Genomic DNA, 23,341 nt, shown 5'->3' with positions numbered 1-23,341 from the left:
TCTGCATTTTGTGGTGAAAGAAAGCGCTGTTTGACACAATGCTTGTTTGCTGCTCATTGTGTCTAATATGGCTTGACTAAATACTTTGATGTGTACCACCTTATAAAATGTACAGCCTGTGTGGAAGTGGTGTTTCAACTGCTGCAAAAATTTCAAATATATGCAATCCTGATGCCAAAGCACCAATAAAGTTTAATAGAGTTGTGCTTTAGAAGGCAAATGGTCTCCGACGTAAGAAAGTCTAATGACACTATATAATTGTTCTTCTATTATAATATTTTTAACTATGTGGTAAATAAAAATAAATTTGTTTTTTCTTGGGATTTTGCAACAGGCAAACATGCTAACTGACAAGGTGGCCGACAAATTTTGACATTAAATAATGATTTTAATTTTTTTTTTTTTGAAATAATAATAATCTAATACAAGTAATTACTAATATACAGCTGTCAGAGATTTAACTTGAGTGATGTCAACTTTAAAATGACTCATTTATATCATTATAAAAAATTGAAAACCGAAACAACATTTGACGCTGGTCTATAATCTTAAGACTTTGTTTACAGTAATGAAACGAGTTGTTAAAATTGAATTTGTAAGGAAGAACTAAATATTGAAGAATACATATAAAAATAATACTTGACACACCCAATCGCTAACTTGCACCTTAACCCAAATAATTTTAGCAATTTAAACCCCCGGAAGAAACTGTTGTAGGATTCTAGATCAGCGCCACACTTTTTGTAGTTTGGCTCAAATAATTTCCAGCTTTAAAAGATGCTAATAAAAAGCTGTACTAGAAGTTTGACATTTTAAATGAAATTTGTTGATCTTAATTTTTACCAAAAAACATCCAATCTAAAAATCTATATAAACCTTCAAATAAAATGGCTACAACTAATTTTCATACAAAAACATTGGAAGAAATATTTACAGTTACAATTTCTATAACCCTTATAAATATAAAAAGAGTATTTGTCACTTTTATGCCTAAGCCGCTATGTGTTTTTATTTTCAGTTTTTGTAAAAATAATTTTTTTTACTGCTGCTATTTTAATAAAATATCATTTTAAAATAATGGAAAACCTAGAAAAATACTTAGCTGCCATAGATGAACTTATAGTGGATGAAAACAAGTTGGTAAGTGTTTTTCAGTTTATAAATCAAGCATCCACCTTTTATTTTGACTGTACAGTAGTAGACAGCTACAATCTATATTTGTTATAGGCAGTATTACAGATTCATAAATAAATATTTTGTTTTCCTCAATGTTTGATTGTTTCAAACAGCTGTTTTGCTGTTTTATAATTCAGAAACCCCATGCCATAAATATAACATTAATATTACTCTTGGGTTTTTTTTTTTTTAATTTCATATTCTGGATCAGTGTTTTTTTTACAAACCGGGCATCAACAATAAATTACCTTGTATTGCCCTCTCTTCCCCCCAAGATAGGAAATTTCAGAATTATTTTTGTTTAACATTTTAAAACAGCTTATCTAAAAAATAGCCAGCAGTACTATTATCGGAACAATGATACTTTTGGGAGTAAAAAGTTTGCGCTAGTGTTTCAGTGACATATAGCTGTTGTAGCACTATAAACATTACAGTCTAAATTTTGGCATGTTGTCGTTTGTTTTTTATAGACTTTAACCAATAAAATTTATAAACAATATTACTCAGTGAGCTTTTTTATTCTTTTTCCACAGCGCAGAACCTTTTTGTGAAATATTATTAAACAAATAAGATGTGTCAAATAACCATTTCCTACTCCATAAGACCGTGAATGTTTATCGAAATATTTAATGCGTGGAAAGTTTTACAATACGATTCGTTCAATCTCTTGTATTAGTATTATTTGACCTACCACAGATTTTTAATGACCCACACAAAATTGCTTATTTGTTAAGGCTAAATTTCTTCCTTGAATTGGTGCCAGTTACCCAAACATAATATTTTGTCGATTTCAGACCCAAACATAATATTTTGTCGAAAAATCAAGGTGTTTTATCAATTTAAAAAGGCCGTCGTGTTTTCTGGCGATAGATTTAGCTTGCTTAGGCATTTTTGTAATATAGAATGCCAGTAGGCTGTTCCTAAGATCCAAACTGTTGATGTTCGAAAAGACTACGTTTATGAAGAGGAAGTGTTTTATAAGAATTATTTAAATGCGTAACTATGAATAAAAAAAATGGACAATTTGCGATAAAAGTTACTGCTGATATAAGTGTGCATGGTGACATATTTCCTGCTTTTTATGGGTTAATATGGCTTTTGTGTCGCAGTTCCTGATTTACAATGCTTCCACAACGATTTTTACAAAAACTACTCTCGAGAAACACAAAAAAAAATTTTGACTTTATTGAAAAAAAAAAATTAGACTTTATTGAAAAAAATTTTTTGCAAACTAAGTTACTGATCAGGAATTAAGGTCGACATTTATCTTGCAAGGGTCAAGGTGATTTCTATTATTCACATATTCAGTGCAACATTGCTTAATATGATAAACATTTCGAAAATAATTTTTCATTACAATAGTATGTTAAAAAGTTTTATTAGTATTTGCAATCACTGTAGGGTATGTTATGATTACCTTCCCCCCCAAAAAAAGTTTAATATTTACTAAACAAAATATATATACTAGAAATCAATGTTCTGGGTTCGGAACCTAAATTTTTTCATTAGTTTACAGATTTGGTTTTGGTACATACCTTCTTGGCATACTGTTTAACCTTTTAACCTAATAATAACAAATAAAAATTATGTGATTAAAAAGTATGCATTCGTTTTTTGTTTTAATTCATATACATTCGATTGGGGTAAATTTAAATTCCAAAATATATCTAAAAGAGTAAAACTGCTAGCAAAGTGTTTTTTGTTTAACAGACCATTTTGATGGCACAATACGGAAAATAGATCATTCCCATAAACCTGATAATTTAGATCTGCACCAAAGTTTTTACTTCTTTCAAGATCTTTTAAGATGCAAATTAAACTGTTATTCTTTAAACCAGTATAACTGTACTCACACTAGAAAAACAATGATGGATGATGGCTTGTTATGTAGGCTTATTTACCTGGAAAAAGAACAGGTTAAAAAATGTTTATTATAGATAAAAGATCAGTGTTTTTTTCCTTAACTTTAGGATTTTTTTTTTAGCCTTGCGAGTTCCTGCAAGTAAGGCGTGGGCTGAAGTCTATTGCACTTTCCTCGTATATATCTGACTCCAAGAGCAGGCCGCTAAAATAACTGTCTTTATAACTTCTTGAATTCTAGACAAAGTTTCTTCACCCGCTTGATATTGCTTGTTGAGTGTATTCACAAATCTCAGTACAACTAATAACGTAACACAGTGATTCAAGTCGTTAGTATCAAGCTTTATCCAGTAGAATAGCATAAAGTAGAATCCTTTGCAAAGCGCTTATACCGCTCGCTCAGGGTGTTGGTCACACGTTAGTCGACACCATCCACGTGTAGTGGGACGTTTGGCAATGCAGTAGGGTAATGTTAGGGATTCAAATTACTCCCTCCCGCTACAGTTAATTTTTTTGGTTTAAATTTACGTTTAAATAATTTTGCAAAATACAACATACAGAAATTTCATATAAGCCTACATATTCACGGTAAAACATTAAAATGTATCGGTTCCACATACTCGATTTAAATGGCAGAATTGGATAAAAATTCGGCTTGGATTCAGATCTAAGGATCCGATATTCGACTGAACATCCCTAGCAAGAGCACACTGGTTGCAAGCACTGCTATATGGTCAATTGGTCAAATTGTTTGGTTAACAAATGCTATCCACAAAAAAGGCTCTTTTTCCACCCGATCCGTTAGAAATCAGTGCATTTCTAAGCAAAAAGGTCTGCGACAATCAGGGCATCCAATGGCAGAAAAGTCTAGACTTTTAGACCTTGAGGTGCTGGCAATGCACTAATTTGGACCTTTAGGTAAACTCCCGGCGTAAAATTAAAAAAAATATTCATTAAAAGTTCAGAAAAGATAACAAAAAGTATGAGATAGGTTTAATAACACTTGACCCACCTAAACCCTAACGCTAAACCGAATCCTAACCCAAATAATGTGCGTTATTTTAATAATTCTTTAAATGCTGGGGAAAAGGCCCAAACTTGGATGGGCATAAGATGGTTTCTCGTCCGTTGTATTTAAGATTATTACGTCACAAATTGAGATATTGGGGCCTGAAGCGTTATAATTATTAAATTATCGCACATTATTTGGGTTAGGGCGCTGGTTTGTGTTTGGGTTTGGTTGGGTCAAGTATTGTTAAACTTAATCTTCTTATGCACATTTGTTAATGCAAATTAGTGCATTGTCCAAGAACTCAAAGTCTAAAAGTCGGACTTTTTGATCCTTTGAATGCACTGATTGTCGTAGACCTTTTTGCTTAGAACTTCACTGATTTCTGACGGATGGGGTGCTTTTTCACATCAATTGTGAAAGACAAATCTTTGTTATACTGAGCACTGAGCAGGGTTTTAACCTTTTTAGCCATGGAATTCTTTCCGTATTTAAATTTATTATTTAGGCACCAAACCAAAGTTAATAATATTAAATTAAAAAAACTACACAAAAACAATTTATTTGCTTTAGTTTTTTTATTGTATTTTGGGCCTATTTGGATAAGCACAAAATAAATATCAGACATCAGACTGTATTGCACTATGGCAGTCACAGGCCCACTTAGTTGAAATTGTACACATCAATAAAAAAGCTAAACACGATGAAACATTCAAACTGGTTTTATATTTTATTTATACAAAGCTTAATATGTGCATTGTTGTAAACTGGTGGTTTGCGATCGGTGCTCTAGTAACATTTGTCATTGTAATCATTTTCTTGCGTAAAACCCAACCAGTGTTCCCTCTCATTTTTTACCATGTGTACAGGTGCCCAAAATTTTAACCAAAAAGTGCCCAAATTGGATACGCGGGGGACCTTTTTTAGGCTGGTAATATCCGCGTTTTTTTAACCAAATTCACCTAACTTGCAAGTCTTACGAAAAAAATACTAATCAGTTTGTAACTTCCGTTTTTATTAAATAATCTGTAATAATGTTTGGCTTGCTTTGTCAATCAGACGGACATTTTCGTTACAATGGAGAGACGGAGCACGAGAGGCGTCGCAATAATCTTAAACAATTTCCCAGACATAAAAAAAGTCTCTTTATTTGCATTTATTGCCCTCGCTTGAGACGCGATTTTATTCCAATTTCTTGGTAGTTTGTGTGGCAGACTTAGTCAAGCGTAGCGCGGTGTACCCGCCCAAAGGTCAAACAATTATTGCGCATATTTCAGCGCTTTTAGCAGTAAGCACTTTAATTTTAAACAGGTTACGCATTTTTCTTTTTTTTTTCAAGTTAATTACTATAATTAAAATAAGATTTTGCCCTTGCGTGTTTCCTGTTTATATTGACATAAATTCAAGCTACTGCTTTAGTTGACACAACACACAACATTGCTTTTTTGGGTATAATATAATTTTGTACACTGTTTTACCAAAACAATCTACCTAAAAGTTTTATCTTCGGAAAGTCTTAACCTGTTAAGCATTAAAAAACAGCATGAAATTTTTTTTTTTGCAAATAAAAGCATATCGCAGTTAAAAATTTGTTTGAAAAAGTTTAAAGCTATTACGACGCAAGGTTGTTCACTGGATAACGTTTGGGTTTAGTTGGGTCTAGTATTATTAATTCTATCTCATAGTTTTTTTCTGAGTTTTCAGCCATTATTTTCTATGTATCTCTTCCTGGAGTTTACCCAAAGGTCCAATTAGTGCATAGCCGCGACCTCAAGGTCTAAAAGTCAGACTCGCCTGCCCTTGGATGCCCTAATGGCCCAATTGCGTAAACCTGTTTGATAAGAACTGCACTAATTTCTGACGGTTGGGTGAAACTACACATAAAATGTTTATAGCACTACCTGCGACGCCCCGAGAATTTTCCGGCGCTTTTTATTTAGTTTATTTAATTTATGCTTTTTTTGTCCGTACATAGTTTGGATAAAACTAATTTGGGCACTTTTTTGTCCGTACGTATCTCGAACAAAACGAATTTGGACACCTTTTTGTCCGTACGTAGCTTGGATAAAACTAGTTTGGGCACTTTTTTGTCTGTACGTTAATCAAACAAAATTTTGTCTTTACATGGCTCGAATAAAACTAATTTGGGCACTTTTTGTTGTTACTTGTGTTGCGGATTGCAACATACATTAATGCTGCAATCACTTGAATCATTAATTTACAATGCGCTTTTTATAATTAAACTTAGGGGAATTATATCTCATATACCTAATATTAAAATAATGTTTAAATTCTTAATGCTTCTTGTGGGAGATGATGACAGTGATATTTCACCCATAACTTTTTGGCGTTTAATACCGGCTTTTAATTACTGAATTTCTAAATTATCGCCGGTCAGGTCAACTTTACGATGAATAATGGCCGTGGCGTCTTCGTAATTGCCGCCATTTAGATTAGCGTGGGCGACAGGTTTGCATGCTTTGTCCTGACGCAGGGCTTCCGGGCTTTACAGTAGTTCTAAATTGCCACTTTATCACATCAACGAGTTTTCGGGGCGTTGTAACAAACCTTGACGCGATGCGATGCCTCCGGGCAAAACAATCTTTACAGTCTTCTGCTATATATTTGGCTAACCTCACAGACTAAAATTACGGTTTCATTTTAAGTAGCATCTATGCTGAAGGGTTGAGGTCTAGACTGAGTATTATTGCGCTTGTGATTGCGTTGTTCTTAATCTAGCTTTAACATACCGTCCGTGTTTGTGACGGCCATTTTTATTGCCTGTCTGAATATAATAGGGTTGGCAAGCCAGTCAATTGACCAGTCAAATACGGTCAATTGACTGCACTTTATTTAAAATACTCATATTAGATTCAAATGTTATAAGTTTGAGTTTTTAATTATCTTGGTTGTAACTTTTTTAAACAATATCAAATATGAAATGATAGGGTTTACCTGATGCAAACACATGTTCTGTGGTAATGACAAAGTGTTTGTAATAGCAAAGTAGATTTATTTATTTAGAATAAATGCATCTATATGATAAATCGCGTTTGTCATAAAAGAAAATACTAGTTGGGGTATACCACAAACTGAGTCTACTTAGAAATTTAGAAGAACCAAATGCCTTATCTCCCATGGACCCTGGTGATGATTTAAAACAGTGTGGTCCAACTGGCCTGCGAGTTACGCTCTTTGGCTGGCGAATTGATAGTCAGCTTTGCTTCCATCTAGCAATATTACTTCAATTTTTGTTATTGTAATTGACAAAAAAAGCTTTGTGAATGATCCTTTTGGAGCACCACTAAGCAAAGTGTATAATATCACATGTAATGAAACATTTATCGTATTGCGTCAACTTCAATTGTGTTGCTGACCGTAGCTGAACAAAGTTGTAAATTTCATAAAGTTAGTATATATGCCATAAGCATAGGCTATGTATAAAGCAATAAGCCTAACAATCACTATTAAAAACATTGGCCCGCAAGATAAAAAAAAAGTTTTTGGCCCGCAAGATAAAAAAATAGTTTTTGGCCCGTGATGAAAAGATGATGGACCACGCTGATTTAGAAAATTCAGAGTGACAAAAGTTGTCATAAGGAGTAAAAATATTGTTAAATCTCGGTAATAAACTTGTTGGCTTAACTTGGTGGTTGTAGTAATGGTAAAAATCATTACAATACTGCTATAGTATTGCTTGCAAGATGTGCATGGTTTCGCAAAAAATCTTATTGATTGTCAAAAAATAATTTATTCTGTTTTACAAACCATTGCATTTGGGACAAAACATTCGTATATTTATTTAAAGTTAAAATTAAGGTTTATTTTTAACTTCAATTGCATTATGATAGTGTGTTTAGTATTTGACCTATTTGACGAGTATTTGACCGGATTTTATTTGACTGGTCCAATGCCCAACTCTAGAATATAATAATTTGTACAATCAGCTTTCGTTTGGTATTGTTTTGTGAGAGTAGACAAACGTTAAAACGTGGCTCGAATAAAACTAATTTGGGCACTTTTTTTGGTTGTACCTAGCTCACATAAAAGAAATTTGGGCACATTTTGTTCATGACCTAGCTGAGATAAAACTAATTTGGGCAGTTTTTTTAAACTTCCAGGAAGTAAAAATGGGATACCTAAGGTATTACATGTAATAATCTTTGCAACATAGTTATAATGTGGGCTTCAGGTGATGACTGAAAGTAATTTTTTTTTTCGGCTTGCGCACTATTTGCGTAAATGTGCAACAAAGTATGAGAAATTCAAGTAGTATAATTTTACCAAGTCACTATTTTTCAGGTAACTTACAAGTTGATTTGCAACCAACTCGCACTGTGCGTAACAAAGGCTAAAAAGTAGGTAACATGCTGCCATTGTAATCACTGACCATCTAAGTATTGCAAAATGTAAAAACCATATATTTCAGAATACTTCAACTATATGCAAAGAACAATAGCACTGCTGGACTAACAGTGACATATTCTCTTATTGGTAAGTAAATATTAAAACAATGTACATGTTTAAATAATAATCTTGTTAACAAATGTAAACTACAAAAAATATTTTTAGGAAAAACTGTGCAGGGATTAAAAATTTCGCTGGTTCGAGATGTTGATTTGGAAAAAACAAAATCTTCTTACAGCAGCATTACTTCTTGTCTCGCCTATAGTGTGCAAATGACAAAACTGAATGATCCAGGACCACTCTATAATGCTGACTATGATATCATAAAAAGCAATTTATTTAAATGTGCAAGGTTGAACCTATTAAAATATTTTTATCAATATATTAAATTAAATGCTAAATCACATTTGAAAACTTACGCGAATTAAACACTTGGGATGGAAAACAAATACTACTATAACAGAATACTTCTGTTAATATCAGACAATTACAAACCTTAATGTTTTACATGAGCCAATATTAGTAATGAGGTAGTTTTCACATGTAAACAAATTGTGGTTAGTAAACACTATACAGTATATATTTAATCAACTTAACATTATCTGCAAATCAACTGATTTTCTTCTTTAATCAGCCATAGTGCTGTTAGGTTTCATGGAGCAAAGCCTCTTTCTGAAGAAGATATGAAAACACGAAGAGATAAGTGGCATAAAGTTGTAGCAACAACAACAGATTTCAACAAAACCAAGTACATATTGAAATAAATTATTGTTTTACCATGCTTTTTGTGTTATAAATCAAACTATTGACTTTTTGGAGAGCCTGTCTCTTCATTATAGAATTAGCAAACAATACATATTTAGCAAGTTTGGAAAAGTAAGTCAATCAAAAAGCATGAAATTTTAAAATATTGTGACATCTTTAAAAAGTCTCAATAAACATGTAAATTATTAAAAAAGAACCATAATAAGTACGTATTTGTCACATTTAACTTGTAAATAAGCATTTTAGAAGGATTGTATGATCTGTTTAACCCACTGATGTTTCAATTTTTTACCATGTTTGCAGGTGCCCAAAATAAGTGCTTTCTAGCCATTTGTACCTAAATTAAATTAATTTAGGACTTTTTTGTCTATACATAACTCAACTTAAAAAAGTAATTTGGGCACTTTTTTCCGTAATTAGAGTTTTCCAGACATAAACTTTAGTGAAGTAAACATGGGTTACTGAGGATATTAGATTTAACAGTCTTTACAAATTAATAATCATGTGGACTTCAGATGACTGAAGTTTGGATTTTACTAAAAAAAATCGAAATTTAATTTTTTTAGCTTACACATTTCCGAAAAACAGTATGCAAGTGCCCAAAATTTTGTGCAAGTGAGTTATCAGTAGATAACTGTTGACCAAAATCATTTTTTATAGAATTTTTATTTTATAGGCATACACAAATATTTAGATATTCCCCCAGGAAAATATCACCCAAAATATGTGTCGCAGCATTATCTGGTAATCTATATATTTGGTAATTCAAAAGAAATAAAATTACCCAATTCTACTACTCATGGTGATATACAAGCCCCATTGCACCAGGTGTTTTGCAATATAAAGAATTCCTTTAAAGTTACGCCAAAAACTGTTGTTTACAGGTCTGCACCAAAGAAATCAAATGCTGCATCATTTTTTTCAAATAAAGCAAAGGAAAAGCAAGGTAAGATTGTATATTCATATCAAATTTATTGACTAAAAATCAAACCAACTTAAACAGTAGATTAAATATCAGGTTGTTTGGATGTTTTGCTCTATAAATATAAAGACAACATATAGTGACGACCTACTCTCTTAACAAAGAAATGACCAACCACTGTCTGTCAGTGAACAATATATTATTCCAGCTATACAGGATTATTATTCGCAAAACTCAATTATAACGCGTTTAAGTTATACTGTCTGACAAAAGACCTAGAAAGCAAAGCAAGCGCGATTTTTTGTGGCAAACCGGTGTCTTCATTTCTTGCAAGTTTTTATTACATAGACCTCATTGTTGCATTATATTTTTCAAGGATTGGACAACAATGTCTATTCCAGGCTCAGTTAATGGGTTAGAGGTTTGACCCCAAACACTGAATTGTTAAGAATGCCGTTAAATGCATTAAGATATACAAAGTTGGCAAAACTTTGATTTTTTGTAGTTTCAGGCAGGGCTTTGGAGCAGTCGTAAATGTTAAACGGCTCCGGCTCCAGCTCCGGAGCTCTCTTTTATCATAGGTTAGCTCCAGCTCCAGCTCCGGAGCTTATTGATACCACTGCTCCGGCTCCATTACGACAAAAACTGAGGTTTAAAGCTGAATGCTTAATTTGCAATATCTAGCGTTTCAAAATATTCACAAACGAAACACCACAATGGTTAATTAGAAAAGGTCTAGAGGCAACAATTCCTAATTTTGTGAAGAGTTGCTGTTAAATTATGTGAATTCAGCTATTAGTGGAAGGCTAGTAGCATATCATCTTATGAAATATATCGGAGCCGGAGCTATTTTTTAAACAACTGGCTCCAGCTCCTGCTCCAGCTCCATTTAAATTACACATAGAGCTCCGGCTCCAGCTCCATTAAAAATGCACTGCTCAGGGGCTCCGGCTCCAAAGCCCTGGTTTCAGGGTATCATGTATTCAGGGTGAAAAAAATCCTATAAACCAGCGGTTTCCAAAATTTTCTAAAAATAAAAATTTATTTTCTAAAAATTTTGCCTGGTGTACCGTTTGCAATTATTGTAATATTTCGCAGCCCTATAAAAATTTAACTGACCCATGTTTCTTGTATTACTACACTAGTGCAGTCACGATTCCTTCCAATGTAACAACTTTCTAACTAATGCGAATGATTCGCTGATGTAGTAAAGCAAAAATATATGCTTTATGATGTCTCAAGAGCTGACGATGCCTTAGTTGGCGAAATATATATATATCTTTTTAAGATCTGGTTAATGTGTCTGACCTGAATTGCTAGCTTTGCTAGATTATTTTGCTGTTACTGATCACGAATTAAGGTCGACATTTATCTTGCAAGGGTCAAGGTGATTTCTATTATTCACATATTCAGTGCAACATCAAGAGATAAATATAAATCCATAACTAAAGACTAATAATGATGACAGTTGACAGATATTGTTTAAAACATAGTCTAATGTTCAAAAACATTCGATTACGCCTAATGTTTAAAAACCTAAATGACTAATTATCATTGCTGACCCTCTGAAACTGCTGTACGGACCGTAGTTGGTCTGCAGACTCCAGTTTGGGAACCGCTGCTTTAAACATTTTGGCCCATAACTACTACTCAAATGTTTTTCTCACATATAAATTTTCTCTTGTCATATTTAGAGTTCGGCTAAAATTTAAACAGTTGCCCACCTTTCAAGTATTGAATCGTAAGAGTTCCATGTTTTTTACACCTCATTCAAAAGCATTATATTGGCAGGTTTTTGTAACATAATATCAGCATAAAAAATTCAGCACCCCTGTGAAAACCAAAAAGTCTGCGTCTATGGCCATTTTATCACAGTGCTTCATTATTGCTACATATGCATTAAAAATAATTTATAGTATGCATTAAAAATATTAGATGCTGTCAAAAATCTCAATGGGGATTCAGAAAATATTGTGAAAGATGAAAAAGCTCTTGAAAATGAATCAAACAAAAGTAAGTTTGTTTGTTTTCTGTCATTTATTTGTGTTTTAGGCTGAAGTTTCCAAAAAATGACAATTGAATTATTTTAAACATAGAAATCCCAATAAGTCATGTAGAAAAATTACTTATGTTTAAGCACATCAATCATTTTTTTCTGGTGTTCCTGTTAACCTATTCATTGTTTTATTTTAGCAATCAAGAAAATCCCGAAGAAAGTTGGTGGAATGAACACTTTCATGACTAAAGGTTTTTTTATTATATATTTATAACCATTTAATTCACTAAATTGTGGCAAACAATGTTCCTAGTTAAAACTGTTTTTATAACAATATTTTTGATATTAGGTTATTCAGTAAAACCACATATTAAGTGGATATTTTTAAATTGTTAGGCCTAGGAGTAATATTGTTCATGAGAGAAACTAGGGAGAAGCAATGCATAATTTACTGAAGTTTTATTATTAAGTTCTATTTCTATGCAAATGTCGATACAATATAAGGATAAATTGCTCTCAGTAGGCTTTCTTCCTTTTATATAGCTTATGACTGATATGTATTTATTAAGGAAAAACAGACCTCTTCGCTTCAAAACCCAAAGTTTCTTTACCGCAAATATCTGATGTGCATACAAAAGCTTCAGTAAAACAAGAAGCCGTGGTAAACGAGTCTACTGAAGAAACTTCGATAAATAATAAATCTTTGGAAAAAAAATCAGCCGATAAAATTTCTGGCGGAGAAAATACAATTGGTGATTCTCAACCTGATACTATGAATAAAGAAAATATAAAAAAGACAAACAAGGTTTGAATATATGTATAATATATAGCAGATTCTTGTTAACCTAATATTTTGTTTTTAATCATAACTAGGGTGATTGTAAAGTCAAAATCTATTACAAAATACACGAAAATTGTTGCAAAATTAACAAAAACTGTAAATAGCATTTTGAAATTGTCATTTATTTAAATTAAAATGGTATTATATCGTCATTAGAACAATATATGGTGTATGCGTTTATCGCATAAGGTTCATCTAAAACTTGCTACATGGCAGTTAATTAAACAGTATTATTTGCTGTGTCTTTTGGGGTAGTGATTTGGAATTATTCCATTTCCTATTTCGATAATATGCTAGGTCTTGCTAATTTTTTGGTATTTTGTTACCTTGTATTTTAACTAAACTGTGGCGGCATTCTGAACACACCTAGCGAAGTTGAGCTGGCTTGCTAACGACTAAGTCGACTTTTGGTATTACGATACCACTTCTCTTTAACCAAATCTTGTTAACTAAAAAGCGGCTCAGGCCATTCGGTAACGCTTTGTTTGTTTTCTGAAAAGCTTACTGCTGTAAAAAGTTAAAATTTTTTTAATAACAAAGGTTTATTATAATGTCGACACCTAATGAATGATATATTAAATATTCATATTACACGTTCACGGCGATGCGAACCACCAGTGGGTCATGCGTAAAATTTAGCTAGTGCCTTGTTACACCCACCTGTGGTTCTTACGGAAAAAATTACTGTTACTATTTTTTGCTTTTTTTTTGTATTTCACAATCCTTGTTTAACACAGACAAATGGTGAAATTCTTTACAATTTTAATATATTGAAAAAGAACATTTGTCACTTAATTTTCAGCCAGAATGCTTCATTTTAAAGCAGGACAAGCACAAATATAGTTTGCTCTCGGCTCTCGCAGCCTTCACAGTAGGTTTACATTTTTTTCTTATCTAAAGATTCTTTAAAATTAGCAGCACTTCTTCTACCATAAAACGATGCAGGATTCATTTTGCAACAATTGAAACAGAAATTACTCACAATATATTAACTACTATCTATCACACAAGCACATAGTTGAGCTTTGCTCTATAAGTTGCTTAAAATTATACGAGCCACCGGTGGGTCAAATCGCGCTGGCTACAGTATGGTTTGTGTTTAACGCGATTTAACCCACCGGTGGACAAACGATTAAAAACGATTAAACTATCTGAAAAAAAAACTCCTTAAAGCGAAGAAACATTTCGACGAAATTTGGCGGGAAAGCTCTGGCGGCAACTAGCGGTACAGAAAGTTAAAGGTAATCGCACCACAAGAAAACAACGAAAATTCGGGATCGCAGCGAACGTGTTAATTTGTAAATTCTTCATGTATAATGGCGGAAATAAGGATTTAGAGTAGTCGATCTTCTACCTTACACACCATGTACGCCTAGTTTGGGTTGCTTGCGGCACCAAGAGCATCCCTAGTGGAAACCTATTGCTCAGCCCCCGTAAAACGCTGATAAATTGTCTTGCAACATACTTTTCTGTTAAGGCATACAACATGAGGCACTAATATAAATTTATAATTTAGTAGACATTTTGTGGCGTCATATTTAGCAAAATTATGATCAAACTCAATTGATTTAAAACCAGCTTGAACCTTCTATTTTTTTAACCAACAAAGGTTTAACTAAAGCAGCAAATTATACCATGACTCATTTTATTGGTGCTTTTGTGTCGGTTTATTAAACACATATATATAATTAATACTCGTAAACTAATGCAAAACTATAAATATTATTTAAAACACGAAATGCAACTCCTAAGTTCTGTAATTGTTGCACCTCGGGAGATTTATTGCCAAAATATTTACAGAAATTACCAAAGTAAATATAACTATGAAGCGGTTGATGCTTTATTGCGAGATGCGTAGATCGAATAAGGGGGTCAGCGCAACACAACACTCGATTATAAACCACAACACAAAAAAGGCAAATTGCACGCTTCGCTAAGCGCGCGCCGACGCGGAACCATGTACGCCACAGTACCCCCCTCCAGAAGCGGGCATATAAAAAGCCGCGTAGCGTTGCGGGGGATGAACGTTGCGTCTTGGTCGTCCTCTGGCCGGAGGTTGCGCGACTGGAACCGGTTTAGTTAAATCGACGTGAGCCGGTTTCAAGCGGTCGATGAAAATGGTCTGTTGACGACCTCCAACATCTAAAAGGAAGGTTTTGCTGGACGCTTGAAGGACCTTATATGGGCCATCGTACGGTTTGGTCAGAGGAGCTCGATGAGTGTCACGGCGTGCAAACACGTATGGGCTATTCCTCAATGTCGACGGGACGGAAATACGAGGGTTGCTGTGACGCGACATCGGTTGTGGCAACAGCTGTCGGAGAGTGTCCTGTAAAGCAGGTAAAAAGTTAGAAGTAAAACCTCTTTCATTAGCAATGAATTCACCCGGAACTGTTAAAGGTGCGCCATAAACCAACTCAGCGGATGACGCTTTTAAGTCTTCCTTAGGAGCAGTTCTAATGCCCAGCAACACCCAAGGCAACTCGTCCACCCAGTTTGATCCCGTCAAGCGTGCCATCAATGCGCTCTTGAAATGACGGTGAAAACGCTCCACAAGGCCGTTCGCTTGAGGATGGAATGCTGTCTTGCGGTGGAGGTGAATACCCAATAGTTGGCCTACGGTAGTCCACAGCTCAGACGTGAACTGCGGGCCTCGATCCGATGACATGCGAGTTGGAATGCCGAATCTGGAGAGCTAATGAAATATGAGAGCCCGCTCACAGGTGAGTGTGGTAGCGTCTTCCATTGGTATAGCTTCCGGCCATCGTGAGAATCTGTCGACAATTGTAAAAACATACCTATGGCCTCGACACGGTGGAAGTGGACCAACAATGTCGATATTTATGTGCTGAAAACGAGCAGACGGAGGTATGTAGTCCTTCAGTGGGGAACGAACATGGCGTTGAACCTTGGAACGCTGACAACAGATGCATTGCTTGGTCCATTGGACAACATTCTTTTTCATGCCATGCCAGACAAACTTTTGAGGCCATAAGTTTTTTCGTGATGCGGATGGATGGGTGTGATAACCCATGTACGGCGTCAAACACTTTTTTTCTGCCATGATGCAGGGACAATTGGACGAGGATTACCTGTAGATACATCGCACAGGAGTGTAGTTGCGGAAGAACCAATTGTATTATCCTTTAAAGTCAACCCTGTAAAAGCAGTGCGGTAAGATTGTACTTCGTCCGTCTGTTGTGCACGCGCTAGTGCCTCGAAGTCCAAGTCTGCATTTGAACCTTCTAAGGAATGGACGAATGACCTCGATAGCGCATCAGCAACTGTATTTGACTTACCGCTGATGTGTTGGACATCGGTGGTAAACTGGGAAATATAGGAGAGTTGACGTTGCTGACAAGCAGACCACGGGTCTGAAACTTTCTTGAGTGCGAAAGTGAGAGGTTTGTGATCAGTATAGGCTGTGAAGTTGCGACCTTCAAGGAAGTAGCGAAAGTGACTGATTGCTAGGTGTAGTGCTAACAGCTCGCGATCGAAGGCACTTTCGGATTTTCTCAGTTGACGACTGAAAAACGCCAGGGGGACCCAGCAGCCTTCGTTAAATTGTTGGATGACTGCGCCGACGGCAGACTGCGAAGCATCAACTGTGAGCGCGATGCTGGCTTGCCACTCAGGGTGATGCAAAAGCGTTGCGTTAGCGAGTGCATTCTTTGCTTTGTCGAAAGCTTCCTGAAGAACGCGAGTCCAAATGAGTGACCTCGTTTTGCCGGATAAGGAACCATACAGGGGCTTCATAATGTCTGCGACATTTGGAATTTACCTGTGAAAGAAGTTTATCATACCGCAAAACTCCTGTAAACCCTTGACGGTTTGAGGCACAGGAAAGTTGTTGATTGCGTCAACTTTCGAAGGCAGAGGTTTGACTCCGTGCTGGTCAACGAAATGACCGAGGAACTCCAGGCTTTCTTTACCGAACTCGCACTTTTGCAGGTTCAAAACGAGTCCATCATCCTCTGAAAAGTTTGCGCGGCATTCTTCAACCAAACGGAGTTCGAAGAAACTCGAAGAGACCGAATGGCGTGATGACAGCGGTCTTTGCGATGTCTACTTCAGCAACTGGAACCTGATGATAGCCTCGTATTAAGTCTATTTTAGAAAATACGGTACAACCAGCCAGACGTGCAGTAAAGTCGGGGATATGGGGTATGGAGTAACGATCAGCTTGAGTGGCATCATTGAGGCGACGATAATCGCCACAGGGGCGCCAACCACCCGAGGGCTTCTCTACCATTTGGAGAGGTGACGACCATGGGCTGGATGACCGGCGCACTATACCTAACTCGAGCATCTTTTGAAATTCAGCCCTAGCTAACGATAACTTTTCAGGCGAAAGGCCTCTGACGCGGGAATGTACAGGTTGGCCAGTGGTCACAATATAGTGTTGGACCCCATGTTTAGCCATGTTTAGGCAAGGCATCGGAAAAACTAGGGATTTTCTAGGAAACCTATCTAATAATCTTTCAAATGGAGAAAGCAACGAATTAAGTGTGTTAAGTTGAGGCGGTGGACAGCGATATACTCTTAAAGGGCAAGTAGAAAAAGCATCTGAGTGTACAAGACGTTTCCTTTCAATATCGACTAACAAGCGGTTAGCGCGAAGAAAGTCTGCACCGAGCAGTGGGCGTGAAACGTCTGCCAACACAAACCTCCATTTAAAAACTCCAGCCGGGATGTGGAGTGTAATCATTTTGTAACCGTAAGTGGCGATTAAACTACCATTTGCAGCCTTAAGAACGGAACCCTTCGGGTTTGTGCGTCGTTCGAGACCGGTAGGTGGAAGGGCACACTTACTTTAGCTCCAGTGTCCACTAAAAAGTTACGACCAGAAACCTGGTCCCAAAGAAAAAATAGACTGAAAGTATTTCCGGCTGTCTTCGCTATCACAGGCAGCCGGCCTTGTCGTTTCCCTGAAAAGAACACGGTGGGCTGCATTGACGTGCGTCTGCTCCAAAGCGTCTATGGTAGAAACATATACCAGTAGTTTTATCGCTGTTATTGCGAAATTGCTAAACGGCGTGTTCAGCTTCCATCTTCGACTTCAAAAGAACGTTTTAAAGTTGCGGAGTCACCAGTCAAGCGGTTGATGCTTTATTGCGAGATGCGTAGATCGAATAAGGGGGTTAGCGCAACACAACACTCGATTATAAAGCACAACACAAAAAAGGCAAATTGCACGCTTCGCTAAGCGCGCGCCGACGCGGAACTATGTACGCCACAACTACAAATAAATAAAAAAGTTTAAAAATAATTGTTTTTACATTTTTAGATAGTTATAAACGTTGTTTACCCAAACCGTTTTTTATAAGATTAGTTGGGAATTAAATTTATTCGGTTCATCTTGAAAATTCTTTAAAAATAAATTTAACATTCAAAATCACGTAACGATTTCCAAAATAAAGCGTTAAACGACGTTTTTGCGGCAATTTTGCTAATTCAGTCGTACATTTTCTTGCGATTTTGACGCATTTCCTCGCTTCTGCGTCTTGTTATACTGAGGTGTTGGCGAGGACCGTTTCGTAATACCAAATGCGTTTGCGAGATTCTCACTCGTTAATCCCTCGCTAAAACGAGCTCGTTAACTTAATGAGCGAGGAACTGTTCATAATGTCGCCGCTGTTTACTCAACATTTCTCCAAAATAGCCATCATCTTTTTTCGGTCTTTTCGATATCCTGAAAATATATAAACGTGAGTTTTTTATAAGCCGCAAAAATAATTGATTCGTCAGAAAAAAACATCAAGAACAAGTGACTGCCAACGTTATGACGCCAATGTAATACTTTATACAACAATGCGCTGTTTAAAATCGATATATTTCTAATAGGTCAGACAAAATTTCTTATTTTTAGGTAACATAAATTATCCCACTAATCATAACACTTTTTCCACAGGCGCAAAAAAGAAACCAAGGAAAAAAAAAAGATGACAGGTAACTATAAAAAACGGTACAACAACTAAACAATATCGTAAATTAGTTCACTATTTCTTATTGTAGGCCTAAAGGTAAAAGTCGGTCTAACTCGGGGGAGTTGCCAGCAAAAAAGAGAAGACGAATTCAGGTATGTGTCTCTTATGTTTGTTGCGGAGAATAGCTGTACCTAAATAAGGTTAGAACAATTTCAGCATAATGTAATCATTTTTAAATCCAATATGTGGTATAGGTCCTAATAGGCCACGTCAAGTCTCTAGCTAACCAGAGCAGTGCACATGGTAATACAACACTGTAATGTTGGGGTTTAATACAAGAAAATAACGTTTTAGAGTTATTTGCGTCAAAAAGGATTTCAGTAGATGAGCTTTGCAAGAGTTTTCCGTGTTGTAATTGTTTGTTTGTCCGTCGGTCTCACTGCCAGTCAATCGTTCTGCTATAGTCGCAAAGACAGGCCGGGGAAGAGCTAGTCAGCAGTCAGCCAACAGCACGCATTACGCCGCGGAGAACCAAATAATTTTCTTTGATTTCTTTAAACCAGACACACCGAAAAAGGGGCCACATGTGCGACCAAGATTTGCCACAAAATTCGTCTAGCACAACACGCTAAGAACAGTCGCGTTCGAACTATAGCCCCGTATGTCCGGTGCACTAAATTGGGTTTATTCCTTGGCAAAAAAATTCCGACTTGTCGCCAATGAACAGTTTTTCCCGGATTTTCTTACGTTGGAGGCGGTGCACGTTAGCGTACAATTTTAGGAAACCTGGTAATTGGTACCACTAAAACACGTTGACACTGTACTACAAACTACGTTAGAAGCAAGCACTGTAAGTGTGTCGCGCAGCAAAAGGCCTTTATTCCACTCGCATATTTACAAATCATCGCCGGTAAAATATGAAATTTTATCGGTTCTTTATTACTCAAAATGATCAGCAGAATTGGATACGAATCCAAGGATTCGGTATTCTACTTTGAATTCATCAGTGTTGTAATGACGTAAGTCATGGCTTGACTTAAGTTCATTTAAGTCACTGTTTTTAAATTACTGGACTTGACTTAACTTGTTTTGACAAAAATCACTTGACTTGACCTAAGTCATTTTGTTAAATAACTTGAGATTAAATCAGGTGTTTTTTATTAAAATTTATCTCAAGTTATGCACATTAAACACTTTTATTGCTGTATATTGCGTTTGTTTTATTTTTTCAGTTAAATTCTTGCTTATAATCGGACGAGTTTACCAATTTTAATTGTATAATAGTTTACTTTTATGTTAATGACATGACTTGAAATTGACTTGCTCTCATAATGACTTGACTTGGACCTAGTTAATTTTATATGATTTAACTGGGACTTAACTCACTTCAGTCATTTCAAAATGACTGTTTACAACACTGCATAAGTCTTACTCACCGGACGTCTGACATCAACTTGAAAAATGTTTTTGCCTCGTTTTCTATAGCCAAATGTTGCCTTTGACAGCACTGCATTTGACTGACCAATTATATTGCGGATTTCGTCATCTGTTTTTAGATTGTATTATAGTCTTTAAAAAAAATAAACGTGTTCAAATTTTGTACAACATTGTTATAATGTTGAAAGCACTTAATTACAACATTTTTTCATAAGATTTTAAAATCGTTATGTTTTACTAGGAACTTTCTTCTTCAAGCGATGAAGAATCGGATCATGATTTTGCACAAATTGACGTCATACCTCCTTCACCAGAACCTGTTCTGGCTAAGTCCTCAAAAGTAATTAAAGTAGGCCAGAAAAACACCATGAAAAAGAGGTGCGTGGTGCGTTGTAATATTTTGTATGACTTATTCTATGCTAATTACTCACTTTTTAAAGCATTCACAGTCACGCTCTATCTTATGTAGAATTTTAAAATCGAAGACGTTTGTTGACGCGGATGGTTCCATGCTGACAGAAAAGGTCTGGGAAGAAGTGTCTTGTTCCAGTGGTTCAGAAGACGAGCCAACGACCAAAATCAACGAAGAAAACATTGCTGTCGAAAAAAACGCTGCTACTAAATCAATATCTCCAAAATCTTTAGCAAAAAAGAAAAACAAGCAAGCATCAATCATTGGATTTTTCGCCAAAAAATCGTAATCTAAATCCTCAAACAGTTTTTTTTTGTGAAAGTTGTAAATCGAGTTTTTGCTTGCCCTAAAAACGTTATACGAGCTTGGAAGTTTGTTATATTTGACAAAACACACGTGTAGTATTCTGTGTTACGTTTTTGCGTGGAAAAACTTGGTAGGAATTTGAACGTTAAAAAGTACGTGGTCATGTCCAACCCTAAACTGTTATGTTGCCTATTTTCAGTACTTAAATACAATTTTTTTCCCGCTTCGCGCCAATTTATATTACGTTTCTCAAGTGTTTTACACCATTTTGATTAATTTGCTTGAGCACAAAGACGTACGATACGTGCTAACTAAGCAATATTACGGCGTTTTATTGCGTTGTGTGAATCGATAACATCTTTGCAATATAGATTTTGTATTACAAGTTCACTTCTATGACGTTTGTGACGTCACAATAACGTACCTTTGTGACGTCATTTCTGAATATTTTTCACGGCCCCCAAACAAAACCGCTAGATCTGCGACTTCTTACAAATACCCATCTTCGAATTTGCGACATGCATTGACTGGCCTGGTTTATTATTGAGAAAAAACGGCAAGTCAACCTACTTTAATTTAACCCTTTTTTCAAAGAGCCATGTTTCGACAACCCATGCGATTAGTAGGCTACAAAAGGCAAAAAGGAAAACTATCCATAAGCCCAAAACCCATTGTAAAATATTGTCATTTTCTTCCTTTGTTAGTGTCTCGGTTCGCATGGTATAAATTAATCTTGGCTGGTGATCAACGAAAAAAATAGGCAACGTTATACAAAACACAAAGTCCGGTTTAATTTTGTCGGAACTTTGAGCGGCTCGAGATATTTTAGGGGACAGCAATACACCAAAATTGAACGATAGAGGAATGCGCCAAATTTATTTTGGCTTTCAGCATAAATATAAATGTTTCTTTGACTTGTGCTGCCTTGGGTATTTCTCCCAGTGTCTATTGTCGTTTTACAGATATTTGGTGCCACCACCTTTTAAATAAGCCCAAGCTGTCCGTTACGGTAATATAATTGCAGCCGAAACGGAGTTGTGCCGAAAGATTTTTTGCACTCATTTAAAAGGCAAATTCCGTTATACAGAACATGGCTTTTTGCGAGTCAAGGTACACCCAAAAAGAGCGCGCTGAGGGAAAGGCTTCTTGGAATAGCAACTCAACTTTGCTTTCACTTAGCAGAGGAAGTCCCACCCCCGACTGACTAAATTATCTGTGCTGCCATCTAGCAGCAAATTAATTTTACAATAGGTTTCGCACCTTGGTAAATATATTTACGTTCACAATTTTATCTGGGGGGCATTTAGGGTGTTTAGCAAATGTAAAAAAAATATGATGGCCACAGCGTTCGCAATCTTAAAATGAGCATAATTTGTAGACGCTACCTTTTTATTTTGCATTTTTTGAATTACTTTTTACGTATCAAATCGATAGAGCGACTTATGTTTCAATTAGCAAAATTTATAAACTTATAAAATTGCTAAAATATTTATCCATGATATAGCAAATATGTTTCCAATTAGATTCTCATTTATTCCTTAAAATTCGTCAAATAGTGACCACATGATGACACAATTTTAGGCTACCTCTTCGTAGATTCAGACTCGTCATTGCCCTGTGCCGAAGATTTTATTGCAAGGCTGGCAAAAATAGGTAAAATAAGTTAAGGGTTTAATGCGTTATTTGCATGGAAATTTGGGCTTGTTCTTCACTGCCCTACAAGGAGGAGTTTGCATTTAGAGATGAAGACGCACATGAAATGAGATTTTTTTTTCTTAAACTAAAAGTATAAAATATTTCAAAGGTGTTGATAAGTTAGAAAAAGAAAGCGAAAGAATATCGGTTGCCTAAGATGTGAAAACAGCAAGATAGTTAGAATACAATTTTGCCGGGTCAGAAGATGAAGGCCTTTGGTTCCCCAATAGGTAAAATACTTTGTTTTACAGTGTCCGCAGACATTGTAGTGCCGAACTGCTTCTCCTTCGATCCCATCTCCTCTTCCTAGCCTGGTCGCTCCCGAGTTATTCTGTGATGATCCATGAAAGCGTGAGAATTTATTTCGAGGTTTGTGACCTCCGGGGTGCTTCGATTTGCTCTTTGGATGTGTATAACGTCCTGGTAGTTTGAGGGGCGTCTAGAAAACTTCAACTGCGCTGCTTACCAGTTGATCGGAAGGGAAATAGTCTCCTAGAGTTATTTTAGGTGGTTCTTATAGTTGCTCTTCCTCCATTATTTCTTTCTGTCCTGCTCCTTCTCTTTCTCCAGCTTTAGGCAGGCCTTAAT

At 35.8% G+C, this 23,341-nt stretch overlaps 1 protein-coding gene across 2 annotated transcripts; it reads left to right on the top strand.

The window, feature by feature from the left end:
• Positions 1–1,023: 1,023 nt before the first annotated feature.
• LOC146148185 (DNA polymerase delta subunit 3-like) lies at positions 1,024–21,512 on the top strand. Of its 2 annotated transcripts, none has more exons than XM_083387287.1 (13): positions 1,024–1,140; positions 8,348–8,403; positions 8,475–8,539; positions 8,618–8,804; positions 9,087–9,200; positions 10,102–10,163; positions 12,075–12,152; positions 12,333–12,386; positions 12,705–12,940; positions 18,888–18,925; positions 18,992–19,055; positions 20,582–20,718; positions 20,810–21,512. In XM_083387287.1, exons 1-13 carry the CDS (start codon positions 1,078–1,080, stop codon positions 21,039–21,041), a joined length of 1,386 nt encoding a protein of 461 aa, XP_083243413.1. In that variant the 5' UTR covers positions 1,024–1,077; the 3' UTR covers positions 21,042–21,512. The 2 variants fall into 2 exon arrangements, with proteins under 2 accessions (XP_083243413.1, XP_083243414.1); XM_083387288.1 differs by having other exon boundaries at positions 18,972–19,055; positions 20,810–20,949.
• Positions 21,513–23,341: the final 1,829 nt, after the last annotated feature.

Source organism: Ascidiella aspersa, chromosome 4 (genome assembly GCF_963924565.1).
Source record: "Ascidiella aspersa chromosome 4, kaAscAspe10.2, whole genome shotgun sequence".
Lineage (NCBI taxonomy): Eukaryota > Metazoa > Chordata > Ascidiacea > Phlebobranchia > Ascidiidae > Ascidiella > Ascidiella aspersa.
This window is presented reverse-complemented; position numbering and strand designations above follow the sequence as displayed.